General features: G+C 39.0%; 1 protein-coding gene across 1 annotated transcript in view; it reads right to left on the bottom strand.

Annotated features, from left to right (window-relative positions):
- PROS1 (protein S) overlaps nt 1–13,350 on the bottom strand; it is a 67,052-nt gene extending 53,702 nt beyond the window's left edge. Inside the window, exon 1 of the mRNA XM_045540440.1 lies at nt 12,974–13,350. Coding sequence (XP_045396396.1) covers nt 12,974–13,319 — 346 coding nt within the window. The 5' untranslated portion in view covers nt 13,320–13,350. The remainder of the gene's footprint in view (nt 1–12,973) is intronic.
- Nucleotides 13,351–17,337: the final 3,987 nt, after the last annotated feature.

Genomic DNA, 17,337 nt, shown 5'->3' with positions numbered 1-17,337 from the left:
TGAATCAATTTCAGAGGGTGATATAAATTGTAATTTATTGATGTGAAGATAATCATCATATTTTATGGTATGAAATATCAAGTTACAAACAATATGTAGAGCACAATTCCATTCTTGTACTTACATATTTTAATTTATAAGAGTGGATGTATGTGGACAAAGAAGCTTAGAAAAATATAGAGCAAAATGTTACATTGATCTCTGATTGGTGGTACTACAGATGCATTTTTTAGTGCACATCTGTACTGTCAAAATTAGATTGCAAGAAACTTGGATTATTTGAATAGTTTTTAAATGTTAGGGAATTGGTGAAATAGAGCAAGTAGTTTAAGCTAGGGAAAGATGCCCAATAAGGCCAGGAGGTCTAAATGGAACCCCAGGTTAACAATGATATATTGTACATTTCAAAACAGCTAAAAGAGGATTTTAAATATTCTCACCACAAAGAAATGACAAATATTTGAGGTAATGGATATGCTAATTAGCCTGATTCGATCATTCCACAATGTATTAATGTATGAAAACACTACATTGTACCCCATAAATCCTTTAGTATCAAGAAATTGGTTCCAGTACCCCCTCGGATACCAAAATCCAAAGATGCTTCATTTCTTTATATACAATGGCTTAGTATTTGCATGTAACCTATGCATATCCTCCTGTATATTTTAAATCACCTCTATATGACTTATAATATGTAATATAATGTAAATGCTACGTAAATAGTTGTTAAACTGCATTGTTGAGGGAATCATGACATGAAAACAGTCTGTACATCTGCAATATACATGCAAGCATCAAAGGCCTAACTACATTTTCAATCCATGGTTGGTTGAATCTACCAATGTGAAACCTGAAGATACGGAGGGCTGACTATATATATTATTATTTGTCAATTAAAAAAAAATACGATTAAATAAAAAATAAATGGAACCCGAAGAAACCCTAACATTTAAGGGAAAGCAAAGATCATCAAAACACAGAAGCAGAATTAGTAACACATATGTAGAGAAAGAAAATTTGCAGAAGAGAATGCTTATAGACATAAAAGGAAGTGAATTTCAAAAGGATGAGAGTTTCCACAATACTAAAGGTTAAAGAAGTTACTAATAATAATTGCCATTATATAGGATGAGAGTTGATTTATATAGTTGATTTAACAATAAGATCGCCATTAGAAAGAGGGAATAGGCCGGGCGAGGTGGCTCACGCCTGTAATCCTAGCACTCTGGGAGGCCGAGGCAGGCGGATTGTTTGAGCTCAGGAGTTCGAGACCAGCCTGAGCAAGAGCGAGACCCCGTCTCTACTAAAAATAGAAAGAAATTATATGGACAGCTAAAAATATATAGAGAAAAAATTAGCTGGGCATGGTGGCACATGCCTGTAGTCCCAGCTACTCGGGAGGCTGAGGCAGAAGCATCACTTGAGCCCAGGAGTGTGAGGTTGCTGTGAGCTAGGCTGACGCCACGGCACTCACTCTAGCCCAGGCAACAGAGTGAGACTCTGTCTCAAAAAAAAAAAAAAAAGAGGGAATAATAACTTCAGAAAAAAACAGGCAGGGTAACAGCAATATTTTCCTAAAGCTGGGAAGGTGCATCACAGAATAGCTATAAAACTCATCGAGACAATGCCAAATGTACTATTTTGAAAGATGAAAAAATATCACAGAAAGGCAGAAAGTCACAATTTTACCATTTTTATGAAGATTTAAAAGTCATTTTTCTTGAATGTGTCTCTTTAAAGTCTATTCCAAAAAATGGACAAGAGGACTAAGAAGAATTATACTGATGGCCTAGAACCAGTGAGAGCTGGATCCTATTGCTTTACTCATCTGTAGAAATGCTCAGAATCTATTCAGATAAACTTGTTATTTCACTTCCCCTGAAGCTTGGAGTATTCAATCTCTATATTTAGAACAATATAATACAAACAAACATTTTAAAGAAAGGGTTTTCCTTATAATAGAGTTAATAATACTTAATTTAGTATATTTAGAAAAAAGTAAATGAGCAATAAAAAACATTGTAACTCTACTTTCCAAAGACACCAACCACTACTAAAAGGTTATCCATTTCTTTCCAATCGTTTTCTGTTATGCAGAGTATTTTTTTTGTTTACAATACTGAATTCTTGCCCAATCCCCCCAAAATTATTATAATTTTTTACTTATATGTATATAAAATAAAACTTAATAAAACAGGAATGTTTAGGTAAAAAGAATTTGCATCATTTAGTAGAACAAGAGTTACGACATATTACTTTTTTTGCACTTGGAAGTTTTTTTTCTTTTAGATTAACAAAATGTTACCCTCAATCAAAGCTTAACAACTTAATTTGAGTTTTGCTAATGTCATCTGCCCTTTTTGATTCACTGAATGATGACATGACACTCAATCCCACATTTGATAAGTATTCTAATGTCTCTCAAAACTTCTGCATTTCTTTGGAGCTTAGGTTCTTAGGGTCCCTGTTGGTTTTGTATGTTAGGTTTCACTAAACTCTTTCTTCACCTCATGCATCTTATGGAACACTTCTCTTTGTTCTTAATCAACTTAGATGTGAAAATTGACCCCTTTTAAAGAAGAAACATTGGTGGCAGAGGATGGGGTTGGGGGAAGGACTGCAGTTGTTTACATTCAAGCAACTTCTGCAATTTAAAGTTGAGACTTAGAAATGCCAGTTTCTAAAAGTCCTTCTCCACTTCACATCTAGTCATTTTTCACTGGAGACCTTCTCCAGAAGCTGCTTTCTCTTGCCTTGTTGCTCAGCCTTCTTTCTCTGATATCCCCCCTTCTCTCTCCTTGGTTAGCCCCTACTGCCTCTTGCAAAAGTCTGTTCACTTCTCTATTTTCTCTGCTATCTCCTTACAGACCAAAATGTCTCAAACTTTAAATGTGGTTAGAAATTACCTTGGAGTCTTGTTAAAATGCATATTCTGAATCAGTACATCTGAGGTGAGGCCACAGATATTTACTTTTTAATAAGTTCCCAGGTAAAGCTGATGCGGGGGGTCTATGACCACATTTGAATGGCATGGTTATAGACCATGTTTTCAGAACTGCACTTTCAAAATCTAAAACTGCTTTTCAAGGTAATTTCTAAAATAATTACAGTTCTCTCTATAGGAATAATTTCAATATCAGCTGTTAGCATATTTTTTCACTGTGCTACATTAGCAGCCAACTCAATGTAATAATACTAAGTCCCCAACTGATATGTTAATAAGTACAGTTAATTTTACGCTCTCTCTATCACAAATTTTATTCAGATAGTTAAAACTACCTCACATTTTATAATATATATTACCAAAAGTTAAATAGGCAGTATTTACACTTCTCTCAGAGAAACACTAATTTTAACCTTAGAAGAAAAATGTTTGTAACAGAGATAATGCTGAGGAAATATTCCATGTGCTTCCTTGGGTTGGAGCTACTTGAACTATAAGCAGAAGTAAATTTGTCACTTCCATGCTGCAGCAGTTAAGGACAAGTATACCTCGTCCATTGTTCTCTTTTCTTGCGGGGACATTGGAGGCCATGTGTACCAGATGGTATAACTAAAGATTTATGAAAAACACATTGGACTTTCTATAATTAAGAAACAAACTCTTATTTTTCTAGGCCATTACGATTTGGAAATCTGGAGATCAGTTTGGAGATTGGGGTTAATGTGTTATCACTCCATAGCCTATCATATTCTAACTAACATAAGATTATGAAAAATCTAAACTAATGCCTGTAACAGAGTTTATTTAACAATGTGCTAACTTGCTGCTTTGCTAATTCTAAAAATCAGAGGGCTCTAATCAAAGCAAAAACACACAGATAAAACAGTAGTTCCTGTTTGAATAACCAAAAAAGCAAAAGCATAAACAAAAGCAAAGAAGCCCTAAATAGATTTTTAAAATATTAGAGAATAGCTATGGAGAAAAGAATAATTTTCTAAATTACCCTTTAAGAGTAATAGAAAAGTTAAGATCCTACAAAGCTTTATCATATTAATACATCAATCCATGATTCTAAAAAAGAAGAACAAAAAAGAAAAACAAAATCTTATAAAATATCCTAAAGTTTGAGTAGTCTTTGGACAGATCACCTGGGATGATTGGGGGAGGCCCAAAAAGAGGAATAACCACCCAAAGAAAGGGACTAGCATGTGAAAAGGCCATAAGGGCAAGGGGACAGAGAATGATCCTTTTTGAGAAGAGGGGCAGTGAAAGGTCAGTTACAGGAAGAGATAAGGCTAGAAGCCTCCAGATTATGAGATTAGTATCCCAAGTTCAGACTTCAGATATACAGGTAAGAGATAAGAAGCAGAAGCAGATGCTTTTTTGTTGACCTTGCAGAAACAAATTGCCATGTTATGGGGAGGACCACATGGTGGGAAGCCTCAGGAGCTGAAGGCCTCAGTTCTACAACTGTAAGAAACTGGATTTGCCAACAACCAGTGAGCCTGGAAGGGGACTCCAAGCTTCAAATGAGATCTCAGCCATGGCCAATCCCTTGATTTTAGCCTTGTGAGACCCTGAACAGTCTGCCTGGACTTCTGACCTATGAAACTGTGAGATAATAAATTGTGTTATTATATTTTAAGCTGTTAAATTTGTGGTAATTTGTTACATTGCAACAAAAAAACTAATACAAAAAGATTATAATTTTGAATCAGGCTGAATGTGTTAATATTGCTGTTTTCATTGCATGTGCTAGCTGGGGCTGCCAGCTTCAGTTCTAACAGTTGGCTTCGTAGACTAATGCCATCCTAGACCAAATCTTGGCACACATTAAATAACATTGAAAAGCCAGACATTCCTTGGCATAATGCAACAGAAAGAATTCACAAAGACTAGGAGACAGACATTCTGGCTTGAATCCTAGTTCCTACCTATTCACTCTCCTCACTCATCCATCCCACACCCCAACATATTTTCACCAGAACCATGGGAAATCGATTATCGGGGAAACCATTGGAAATTTTAAAAAGCTTTTACGGGCTGTTCTCCCTAGATAAAAAAAAACTGGTGGGCCTGGCAGTAATGGAAATGAGCCCTCAGATCTCAAGTGGAATGGGAAGAAACTAGGGTGGCTGAGCTGAGGTAGCAGCCCTTACTCACCTCAGTGAAAGTAAGGGTGCATGTAGTGATGAAATCTCGAAGAAATTATTAACAAGCAGAGATTTCACTAGAATGAGCTGGAGGACAGACAGCCCACAAAATTCTTCATTGAGTGTTTCACACACAAACGCCCTGGGTTAAGCAAATAGAGGCTGCACTTCAGTCACAAAACAAAGAAATCACCACCTCTTCTTAATTTCCAATCTTGAGTCAGTTGACTGACCCAGAACCTCTTGAACAAAGGAGGGGAGAGATGCCCTTGAAGAAGCATCATTCTGTAACAGTTCTGTATCCTTCTGTTTATAGTTTTTAAACTTTTTTTTACAGTTTTGTAAACTTTTCTCCTAGTTTCTCCAGTGTAAAACAAAACATCTAACCTGGGTAACTACACTAAGGAAAGAAAGCCCAAAAACCTCAAGTAATGATTAGATATTGGCCTTTGGAGAAGCAAAACATCTAAGATCGAAGGTATCCTGGTTAGAATTGAGGTTAATGGAAGTTGGCTGATAAGGAGAATTCTGCCATAAAACCATCTAACTATAGGGTCAGTCAGTCTCAAACCTCAAACTGTGGTTCCTTTCCTAGGCCTGAGAGCAGTGAACTATTTTCATCAACAGTTTGGTCACACTTGAATACACCTGCGCAAGTGAGAGTTATTATATACCTGAGAGTCCATTAGTAAGGTAGAAGAATACATTTTGCTGGACTTCTTATTTTTGACGCATATTCCATTTTTGGCTGTTCTCCTATGATCTATTTACCACAGGAGTCCAGAGGCTGCCAAATGTAGATGAGAACCAGAATAAAAGAATGCTCTCCAGCTAGTTCAAAGTTCAGTTCAAGCACTCTGTCACTGGTCCTAGCCAATGATCCATCAGATCCAATTGTGCTCAGATTTTCATAGGATAACAGGGTCTTCTCTAGAGACAGTAGCAAGTTCCAGGAAAGGAATTTCAGTGGAGATTTCTAAGATTTGTAAGCAACTCACATTTCCTTCAGCAAGCACTTAATTTCCTTTTGAAAATCTTGTCTTGGCTTCCTTTTGGACTTAAGTGGAGTCTGAAGATCTGACCACAGGACACCTGGTGACCATGTGATTTGAACAGTTCATAATAAACTGGATGTGGTCTTGTCCATCTAGCCATAAATTTAGTTGTGACAGCACAAACCATGTTCAAATGGTACAAATAGGATGAGCCAAAGGCATAAAACTAAGTTGCCTGTGTAGGTTGCTCAGTCTTCTGACTTCTTCTCCACTCTCAAGCCCCTGTTATGGTTTCATGTAGAGAGATCTATGACACACTGACAAAAATCTCTTATTTACAGATGCTTATGTGTGGTGTGCCAACATAAGCCAGAAATTGACCTGCCATAAAGCTATAGCCCAAAACTGATAAACTATAGCCTCTCTGAGAGGCACTAGAGAAACAAAACCCTCACAATGGCAGACACAATATGCAATATTTCTTATCATCCATTTTGCCTGGAATGAGAAATTGCCTGAAATGGTTGCAAATGGTCCGTCTAGACTCTAGTTGTTCAGGGACTTGTAAAGAGCTAGATCTCAGGCCCAGAGACAAAGAAGTCTCGGCAACAATTGGTCCAGAGCTGAGAATGTCTATGTTCGAGGTGAATGTTTACAAGACAGCCCTGCACCAGAGAAGTTCTTAATAATAAGGGAGACAGAATGACTTACTTAATGACTATCAGTTGTGTTTCTTCTTAAGACAATCATCATTGATTCATCATTGTGGCAAGGGCCACAAACTCAAAAATCTAAAAGTATCAGGTAGGTAACATAAACAAGGAAAGAGAATCTGGTGAAAGACAGCAGAGGATGCCAGACATTGCGGCAAACTGGAGAGGGCATATTCTATCTAAAGAAGGCAGCTGAGAGTCAGCTCTAGCTGAATCTTACCATGTTGGGGTGTGAGCCAATGCCAGATATTCCTTTATTTGTTTTTCAAAAGAAGACATAAAACCAAATTTTTACATGAAATTTTCTGATTTTCGAAATGTCATGAGGCCAAACATACAAGCCTATGGGCCACATGTGATTGTCAGGCTGCTTACTTTGTGTGATTTAGTCTAATGTTTGTTCAATACTCATAAAAAAGGCAGCCATAGTGGCAAGGATGGAGGCTATACATGGACTCAGCCACATGGACTTTCCCTCACTAATGCCCACCAGGCTCTCACTACTAAAATAAAAACACCAAATTTGTCAGCAAATTTGCTATGCCTTGAACTGCTAAATATTAGACATAATACAATATTCAATCAGATACCTGGTAGATGGTTGATTAATTAGGGTTCTTTTATCATGGAGGAGCAACAATTAGTACTCAAAGGTAGACATTTATTCTACATTTGGATTTAATTTTTCTGTCAGCAACACTATTGATAGACTTAGTCAATGCTTTATGCTAAGCCATGCAACATTACCTTCGACTAAGGAATTAACACCACAATTAAGGAAATAAGTCAATGGAATGATTATAATAGTTTTCATTGGTTTTATTGTATACCCTAATATCTGGCAGAAGATATCCTTATGGAATGATGACCTGACCAATAATACAATAATAATAATTATTATTATTTTGAGACAAGAGACAAGTTTTCACTCTTTTTTTTTTTTTTTTTTTGAGACAGAGTCTCACTCTGTTGCCAGGGCTAGAGTGAGTGCCATGGCGGCATCAGCCTAGCTTACAGCAACCTCAAACTCCTGGGCTCAAGCAATCCTTCTGTCTCATCCTCCTGAGTAGCGGGACTACAGGCATGTGCCACCATGCCTGGCTAATTTTTCTATATATATTTTTAGCTGTCCATATAATTTCTTTCTATTTTTAGTAGAGATGGGGTCTCACTCTCGCTCAGGCTGGTCTCGAACTCCTGAGCTCAAACGATCCACCTGCTTCGGCCTCCCAGAGTCCTAGGATTACAGGCGTGAGCCACCATGCCCGGCCTAAGTTTTCACTCTTGTAAGGTAAGGGTGCATGGAGGTTGGAGTGCAGTGGTGCAAGCTTCAATTACTGGGCTTATGCGATCCTTCTGCCTCAGCCTCCCAAGTAGCTAAGACTACAGGCAAGTGTCACCATGCACAGTTAAATTTTTTTTTTTAATGTAGAGATAGGATCTTGCTATGTTGCCCAGGCTGGTCTTGAACTCCTGGCCTCAAGGGATCCTCCCACTTTGGCCTCCCAAAGTGCTGGAATTACAGGTGTGAGTCACAGCCCCTGCCAAATGGACCAATTATAGAGGGCTCCATCACTGCCCTTTGGGATACAACACCATCTTTCAAAATGTAGTTAAAAAAATGTGATGTATTCTCTGTACCAGCAATCACTAAGATACAGTGGATACAGTGCTGTTTTTCTAAAGCCAAAATAAAGTTAGGAATAAAGGTAGAAAGAGAAGTATTTCTCATACTTTAATGCTTAATAACTATAATGGGTTGAATTGTATCCCCTCAAAGATGTTGAAGTCCTAATCCCCCACTACTTGTGAATGTGACCTCATTTGAAAATAAGGTCTTTGCAGATGTTCAGATTAAAATGAGGTCTTTAGGGTAGGCCCTAATCCAACAAGACTGGTATCCTTATATAAAGGGGCAATGTGGGCACAGAGACAGACATGTACAGAGGGAAGACAATGTGAAGACAGAGGGAGAATGCCATCTACAAGCTAAGGAACATCTGAGGCTACCAGAAGCTAAGAGAAAGGCATGGAGTAGATTCTCCCCCATGACCCTCAAAATGAACCAACCCTGCTGACACCTTAATCTCAGGCTTGTGGCCTCCAGAATTTGAGACGATAATTTTCTATTATTTAAGCCACCCAGCTTGTGATACTTTGTTATAGCAGTCCTAGGAAACCGGTAGTTACCTAGTCTCAATTTTTTTGCATTCTTTCCTCAGAACTGGGTTCTGCTCATCTAGAAAGCTGGAAGCCAAGAAGAAATCCAGTCTCTAGGGGACCTAATATATTTTCCACTGAATTAGAAGGTGAGATTGTTATGTAGCCATTTTAACTTTTTTACTCCTGTTGAAGAAAAAAAAAAAAGGATTATGCCAGAATGATGACAGTAATCAATTGCCATATAAATCAGGGTTAGGAGTAGAACTCGTCTGGGATGACTATTGTACACACTATGAATAGAAAAGAATCAATGGATATACCAGGTAGGAACAATAAGGGCTTAGATTCTTCCAGAATAAGAGTGTGATTCATCTAATTTAGCAGACACAAACATGAGGAGCTTCCTAAGGGCAAAAAAGACATAAAATGGATAGTGAAAGAATCATAAATACCAGCTTGTAACCAAGACAAGGAAGCCCTAACACCATTACCTGTATTCCCTTGCTTGTTTTTTACTTATTTATTTTTTTGGCATATAAGATGGTTGGTACACTATAGTGTATCATTTCACCCATAAAGCATAGCACAGACCTACAGGAAGCATGGCCATGATCTGATGATACAAAGTTAGGAAATGGTAGCCTCAAGCCTTCCTCTCTGGATGTGGTGACTAGAACCTATTAAGGAGGGGATTCTTTCTGCGGTAGAGGAGTTATTTGCATTATGTTAGACAAATATTTTCAAACGATGTTTACAGAAAAAAGGACACGTGTGTATGTTATACAGCCAAATTAGAATATATACACTTCTTATTTTTGCGCCCTTTCCAGAATGCATTCCTTTGTGGGAACTGTCCTTCCGGCACTCTGTGTGACTGTAGTGAGCTAACAACCACAGGACTCCAGAGCCAGGCTAAGCCAAAATGATCAGGCTCTCCTAGGAATTTGAACTGAGAGCAGGGACACACAGGACTAGAAGGCAGTTAGAACTGAGTCAACTGATTGGTAGTTCCTAAATTAGTGTCACATGAGTTCCCACCATATCGACCACCTAAATGCTCAAATCCCTGGCTGTTCAGCATGCCACTCAGTAGCTTTCCAATAAATCACTCAAATTTTCCTTCCTCCCTCCCTCCCTAGCATAGAATGGTAAGAGAATATGGCATAGGATTTGTTGTTGTCATTGCTGTACACCAGAAACTGTTTCTAATTCTTCCAGCACAAACCTCAACTTGATAAAATCTCTCTATCAGTGCAACGTTTAGGACTTTGAAGTAAAGAGAATTTAAGAAAAGACAAGGATACAGTTATAGTAGAAGGAATAATTAGAGAAGGAAAGAAGAAGATGCAAAAAGAGAAAAAAATATATGAGTCAGTAATGTCCAGGATAGACTGTACCCACCCAGAAGTGGAAGTCTGGATAAGACCAAATTAGCACAGCTAAATAAGACATCTTCTTTCCCCTATGTCCCTTCACCATAAGTCCTTAGTGAGAAATGATTAAAATACATAGACAGTATGTGTTTTAAATATATAGATTCTCTTTCAGACAAAAAATAACAGATGCTGGTGAGGATGCAGAGAACAGGGAACTCATAATCTGTTGGTGGCAATGTAAATTAACATAGCCACTATGGAAATCATATGGATATTTCTCAAATAACTAAATAGAGCCAGTGTATGATCCAGCAATCCCACTACTGGGTATTTATCCAAAGGAAAAGAAATCAGTAAATCAAAGGGATACCTGCACACCCATGTTTATTGTAGCACTATTCACAGTAGCAAAGATATGGAATCAAACTAAGTGTCCATCAACAGAGAAATGGATACAGAAAATGTTGTATATATACACAATGGAATACTATTGGGCCATTAAAAAGTCATGTCATTTGCAACAATTATATGGAATTGGAAGTCATTATTATTATTATTGTTATTATTAAGTGAAATAAGCCAGGCACTGAAAGATACTCATATGTGGGAGCTAAATGTTGATCTCCTGGGGATAGAGAGTAGGATAATGATAGATACCAGAGTCTGGAAGGGTGTGGGAATGGTGGGATAAGGAGGGGTTGCTTAATGTTGCTAAACATACAGTTAGATAGAAGAAGTTCTAATGTTCGATAGCAGGATAGGGTGACTATAGCTAACAACAATGTATTGCATATTTCAAAATACAGGAGAGGACTTAAAATGTTCCCAAAATATAGAAATTATAATACTTGAGGGGATAGGCACCCCAAATACTCTGATTTATCATTAGATAGTCCAGGCATGTAACAAAATATCAATGTATGCCATAAATATATATAACTTATGAATCAATTTTTAAAAAATGAATTTGAATTAGATGATTTCTAACAATTCTGTCAAAAAAACCCCAGTGTGATTTATAAACTTTTTTCTTTAAATAGCAACTACATTTCCATGGGCTAAACAATGAATTATAAATAAAGTATTTAGAGTTCTAATATATATCTCAAATTTACAATCTTATGGAGTAAAAACACCCCATATGTATATCAGTTTCCTTACTAGTAAACCAGAGATGACTTTTACCCCATTCATGCAACCAAAATTTTTAAAATGTAGGCATTATAGGGCCAACTATTCTTATATGATACACTTGTAGAATTAATTTACATACTCTATCATTATTTACATATAACAAGTGTAATTCTCCATATATTATATATGTACATATAATACATGTACACACACATAATTTTTACCTCTGCCTAGATTTGGTCAAAATGTAACAATCTCAACCAAAAAAAGGGCCTAGCAAATTCCTGTGATGACAAGCAGTTAAGTGTGGCAAGTCACTTTTGCCTTTCTCCTCTCTAAAACACTAGCTACAAAGAATATTTAATTGTCCTAATGAACTGTATAGCTAATGAGTTAGTGCATGTAGTCACCCATCATTTAAATGCTGAAGTTTTGCAATTGTAGCTCTTTAAAATCAACGAATAATGTTTTAGCCTTTAAATTAGAATTTTAAAATACCTCATTCATCCCGATTACTAACTAATAAAAACTAGTGGAATATTAGTAAATTCTTATTTAATTCTCTTGAAGTTACCATTTCTGAAAAGTTTACTTAGGAGCTCAAGAGAGCCTACAAGTTATTTGTAATACACAGTTACCTCTCCTATGCCAATTCCTGAGAATACAACAGAGCACGAGAAAGCATTTTTAGTCAAAGAACATACTTAAACTTTAGAAAACAAATTAAGTGACAACTAAAATGTAGTTAAAGCCTTGATATTGCTTATATATTTTTCAGAGAAAACTCAATTTGCTCTCTTGAATTCGGGCATAGGAACATAAAGAATTGGAAATAAAAAGGTAAAGTGGAACGAATTCATGCCACCACCTCAGATCAGTGGCACACAGTGTCAAAAATCCTCAGTACACAATGATCTGAGAAAAACAATACAGTATTTAACGGTCCTTTTGATTTCAAGGTTAGAAAATGACAACTGCCTACCGCTATGCAAACCCTCAGTAATCCTAAAATTTCATCAGTGTGAGACAAGCAAACCAAGCTCAAAGTTCAGTAATTGCAAAAGGGAGGTAGGTTGCAGGAGAGGGTGCAGGTTGGGGGCAGCCGCTAGTACAAAGAAAGGGACGACACCGTGTGTGGCCTTTTCTTCCCGGCTCATACACCGGACTCTGCTCATCCCTGTCCTCTAACAGGGCACTTCAGCTGTTGAGGGGAAACGAGCAGGCGTTCTGGTTCCTTCACTGATACCCATCGCCACCCAGGTCCTTGCATCCGTGCTGCAGGCGACATATTCTCGCGGCAGGGCACACGCTGACCCTGCCCCACCATTACACTGCCCGCTGGCTCCACAGCTGCGTCCATCCGCTGGGTGTCCCTCGGGACTTACGGGAAACTTTCTAGGAAGCCGCAGCTCTAAAGAAAATGCTACCACCCGGGGCACGTAGTTCAGTGGGCTCATGCTGGGGAGAGGACGAGACGGTATCGATTACTCACAGTTTGCCTCTGCGACAGACAGCACCAGGGCGAGGCACGCCAGCAGCGCCCCGCAGCGCCCACCCAGGACCCTCATCGTGAAGCGGGCGGAGGCGCCAGCGGAGAGGGGGGCGCGTCGCGGCGGGGCCCGAGCGCGGGGCGCGGCGCGGAGCTGCGAGCCGGGGCCCCTCTCGGAGCTGCCTGCGCGGTGGCGCCTGCGAGCCGGCCGGGGGCGGAGGGGCCCGCCCGCTCCCAGCCCCCAGCCCGGGAGGGGAAGTGATAACGAGGACATTTCCAGGAAGCTTTTCGGAGCTGGGGGCAGGGCTCTGGGAGAGGGTTGGAGGCCCAGAAAACACTGCGGGGACATCCTTCCTCACCGTTCCCAAGTGACTGCGTTTCGTTCGGTTTCTCCGGAATGTGAAGTTTCCAAAGGAGAAGGGGAAAACTTCAGGCGAAATAGGTTGAGAGGCTGATGCCCAAGAAAACTTTGAGAGTTGAGCGTGATCTCCGGGCTTAGAAAAAGAAATGAGACAATGACTTGTCAATGAGGATATTAATTAAAACCTAGAAGTCAGTGATAACTTTAGGAAGACTGCAGAGAACAGAGATTGTAAAAGCAAATAGGATCGTTTTGATCATCCGCATTTTTGTTTTGGTCTTATATTTATGGTGTAAAAAAAAAACTATAGCAAAACATGTTTTGGAAAAAAAAATAGAGAATGTATCAAATTCCATCACCTTCAAACAGTTTGTTTTATTTTTGATTACCTCTAGTTTTTGTCCTTAGGCATAGGTACGCATTTGAAATATGTTTAAGGCTACCACTGGAGGTAAACTGCCTGAATTCTAATTGCAGTGCTCTGCCACTTACTAGTTGTATAGCTAAGTAAATTGCTTAATATTTCTAAGCCTCAGTTGTATTGTTAGGTAAATAGCGAGGGAGGGATTCCAGGTCTCCTAGGGACCAAAGTGGGTGTGTTCATGCGACCGCCCTGCCCCATGGGATTTCACAGAGGTTCATGGGAGATCTTCACGCACAGTAAGACTCAGATGATGCAGCTCCCAACCGTCCGAAGTTGTTCCATGGTGAGGTCTGAGCCACAGGGAGGTCCCAATCCCGGCACTATAAAACAAGACTCAGACCATAACCACTTCCTTTTGGGGCCCTTCCTTTTGCTCTTCCTTTGCTGAGACAGTGGGTCCCGTCCTTTCTGTGGTGTATATGTATCATGCTCTGTAAACCTGTATCTTGCTCCTGCCCTATAATCCTCTTTGTCTCCTCAATAAACCTCATTTTTGTGTTTGCCTAACTTTGATGCATATGGTCATTCTTCAGCCATGGGTGCACCAAGAACCCACATTTCAGACTGAAACCTGACAGTATCATCTGTAAAATGATGATATTAGTAGGTTTTCATAGTGTTGATATAATGATTTCAAGAGAACACATAAAGCAATTAGTGTGTCAAATAGTAGTACTCAATTCACATTTACTATTACTTCTAATATTTCTGCCGAAATGAAATACCAATTGATTTCCTGTGTGTGTGAGTTAAATTCCATAGGGTGATCCTATTTCAAGGGTCTCTTCCAGCTCTATCTTTTTATGGTTCTGTGATCCAGCTGGATAAAGTTGATTAAGATTAGAGTCATTTTTTCTCGTTAGAACATGGGCTGGGGAATTCTCATTCACTCAGTAGAGGAGGAAAATGGTTCCTACTGCCCTTCTAGGTTTTGTGGCTGGTCTAAGAATTAAATTGACATTGATAAACAGAAGAAAACAATATTTAATTACATATGTTCCAATGGGAGAGTAAAGTTTTTTGGATTGGCCGGCGCCAGAGGAAGAAAGACGAGCAGAGTTGAAAGGGATAAGTAAACAGGCTTTATTGGAGCACTCCCAAGTGAGGGTAACGGGTCCCAAGAGACGGGGCCCGAGTGAGGTTCACAGGTCCCTGGAGAGAGGGGCCTGAGAAGTCACATTGCCCAGAGGTTTTGAGTGGGCTTATATATGGTTTTTGGAGTTGGGAGATGGGGTTTCTTTGGCGCGAAGAGTGAGGATTTTCTTTTTTGCAGTTTTAAGGCAAGTATTGAGAAATAGGAGGGGCTTGTGGTATGTATGGACTCCAGGAACCGTGACTCTTACCAGGGTAACCATCCAGGTGTGGTCATGCTTTAACTTAGCTGGTCCTTGCAGGTATTGTTCTCGGCAGGTCTCGTGACCTTCTTCTTTTTTTCATTAGGGAGGGGAGGGGTGCCCACCACCAGCCTTACAGGGAGTTTCACAAAAATATGAGACTTGATGCGATGGCCAGATGATCAAGACATATTAATATATCATCTGGAGCTAAGGAAAGGAATAGGGTTTGAGGCTTCTGGGGGAGAACAGGTAAACTGAGAGCAGGTACCAGGAAGAAATGTATGGTCAATAAAGGTTGCTTTGTTATGCAGGTAAGAATCTCTCAGGCAGTTAACTATTTTCTCTGGGAGTAGCTCTTTTCCTGGTATAGACAGATACCTTTACTAAAGGAAATTTCTTTTATAAATGTAAATTTCCTTTACAAAAGGGGACATTCATACTTTATTTTAGGCACTTGAGAGGGAAGTAAAAAGCTTTCTCTACTTCTGCTGGGTTCTTGATTGCCTTTAGCTCAAAATAATACATATGTCAAAATGGCATATTTTGGGGTGGAATGTTCTGAACCCCTTCAACTTATTTGAGAAAGAATTATTGAGTGTATCTATGATCCCTCCCACTTTTAAATTCTCTTCCTTCTTGGTTTGTCTGACTTCACCAGGCAGTCTGTTCACCACTTTATTCTCAGCCCCAAGTTATTTAAATAGAAATATAATTCTAATCTGTGTAGAATTGTTTGGATTATATTAAACAAAATAATCTTTAAGTACCATATTAATTATTAACTATTTAAATGTATTGAAGCTCAAAATCTTTCAAGTAAAAGCCCTATTTAGGAATCTTTTCATCTTGTAAGGAGGAAAAAAAGGAGAATGTCAACTTTGAGGATCTCAAGGAGGGAACAACATCAAAATCAAGAATCTGACACTGCCCTTTTTAAAATTAATAAAGGGCCACAAAGTGGGACCTGTAGTGAAGGAAATATATATATATGTGTGTGTGTGTATACATATGTATATACACACATATATAAACAAGCCATTGTTCCCAAGCTTGCTTTCCTATAATTGCTTGCTACTCAGGAGTCACATAGCTGATGATAAGATTCTTAGCTTTCTTCATTACTCACATAGATAACACCACCCTTGTGAAACTTATAAGGCTAGTTTTTGAGATATCTTCCAGGCCCTGCATTCCAGTGGATTAGCTGACCCACCCAGACCAGTGGCTCATTACAAGGAACTGACTCAACTGGTCTTAGGCTCCCACCCAGAAACTAACTCAGCACAAGAAGACAATTTCTACACTCCTATGGTTCCACCCTGAGCCCAGACAATCAGCAGACCCAACTGCCTAGCCCTTTGCTCAACAAACTATCTTTAAAAACCCTTTCTCCCAAATACTTGGGGAGATGGATTTGAGAATAGCCTCCTGTCTCGTGCATGGCATCTGTGATATTAAACTCTCTCTCTCCCTTTCTCTCTCTGCAGTAACCCCTGCTGTCTCAGTGTATTGGCTTCCTCTTGAGGAGCAGGCAATGAACCTGGTAAGGCTATAACAAATCAACAACTTTCATAATAAATTACCTCCAATGCAGATATATATGAGAACTATAGAATGTGAAGAAAAGAAGGGAATGTTCAAGAAATGTAGGATATCTAAAAAAAAAAAAAATCTTGCTCCTCCAAAGACTTCAGTTGGAAGTGAACATTGGCCAGGCACTGTGGCTCATGCCTGTAATCCCAGCACTTTGGGAGGTTGAGGCAGGAGGATCACTTGAGTCCAGGAGTTCAAGACCAGCCTGAGCAAAACAGCAAGACCCCACCTCTACAAAAAATAAAAATAAAAAATAAATTATCCAAGCCTGGTGATTCCCACCTGTAGTCTCAGCTACCTGGGAGGCTAAGGCAGGAGGATTGCTTGAGCCCAGGAGTTCAAGGATGCAGTGAGCTATGATGGTACCACTGTACTCCAGCCTAAGTGACACAGTGAAACTCCATTTCCAAAAAAAGAAAAATAGGAAGAAAAAGAAAGTGATTATCTTTTCAGTACCACAAATGCGTATCACAGTGCTGGTAATAGCCCTTAATGCTGAAAAGTTATGTGTACTACACTGTAATGTCAAGTTTGAAAATCCATATGAAATATTAATAATACAATTTCATAACATATCTCTGGATAAAATTTCCAAGTTTTTAATTTATCTGAGAAGTTCACTCTGGGATGGTGATATCTGGCTTTAGCTCAA

The sequence above is a fragment of the Lemur catta genome, chromosome 1, assembly GCF_020740605.2.
Source record: "Lemur catta isolate mLemCat1 chromosome 1, mLemCat1.pri, whole genome shotgun sequence".
Classification (NCBI taxonomy): Eukaryota; Metazoa; Chordata; class Mammalia; order Primates; family Lemuridae; genus Lemur; species Lemur catta.
This window is presented reverse-complemented; position numbering and strand designations above follow the sequence as displayed.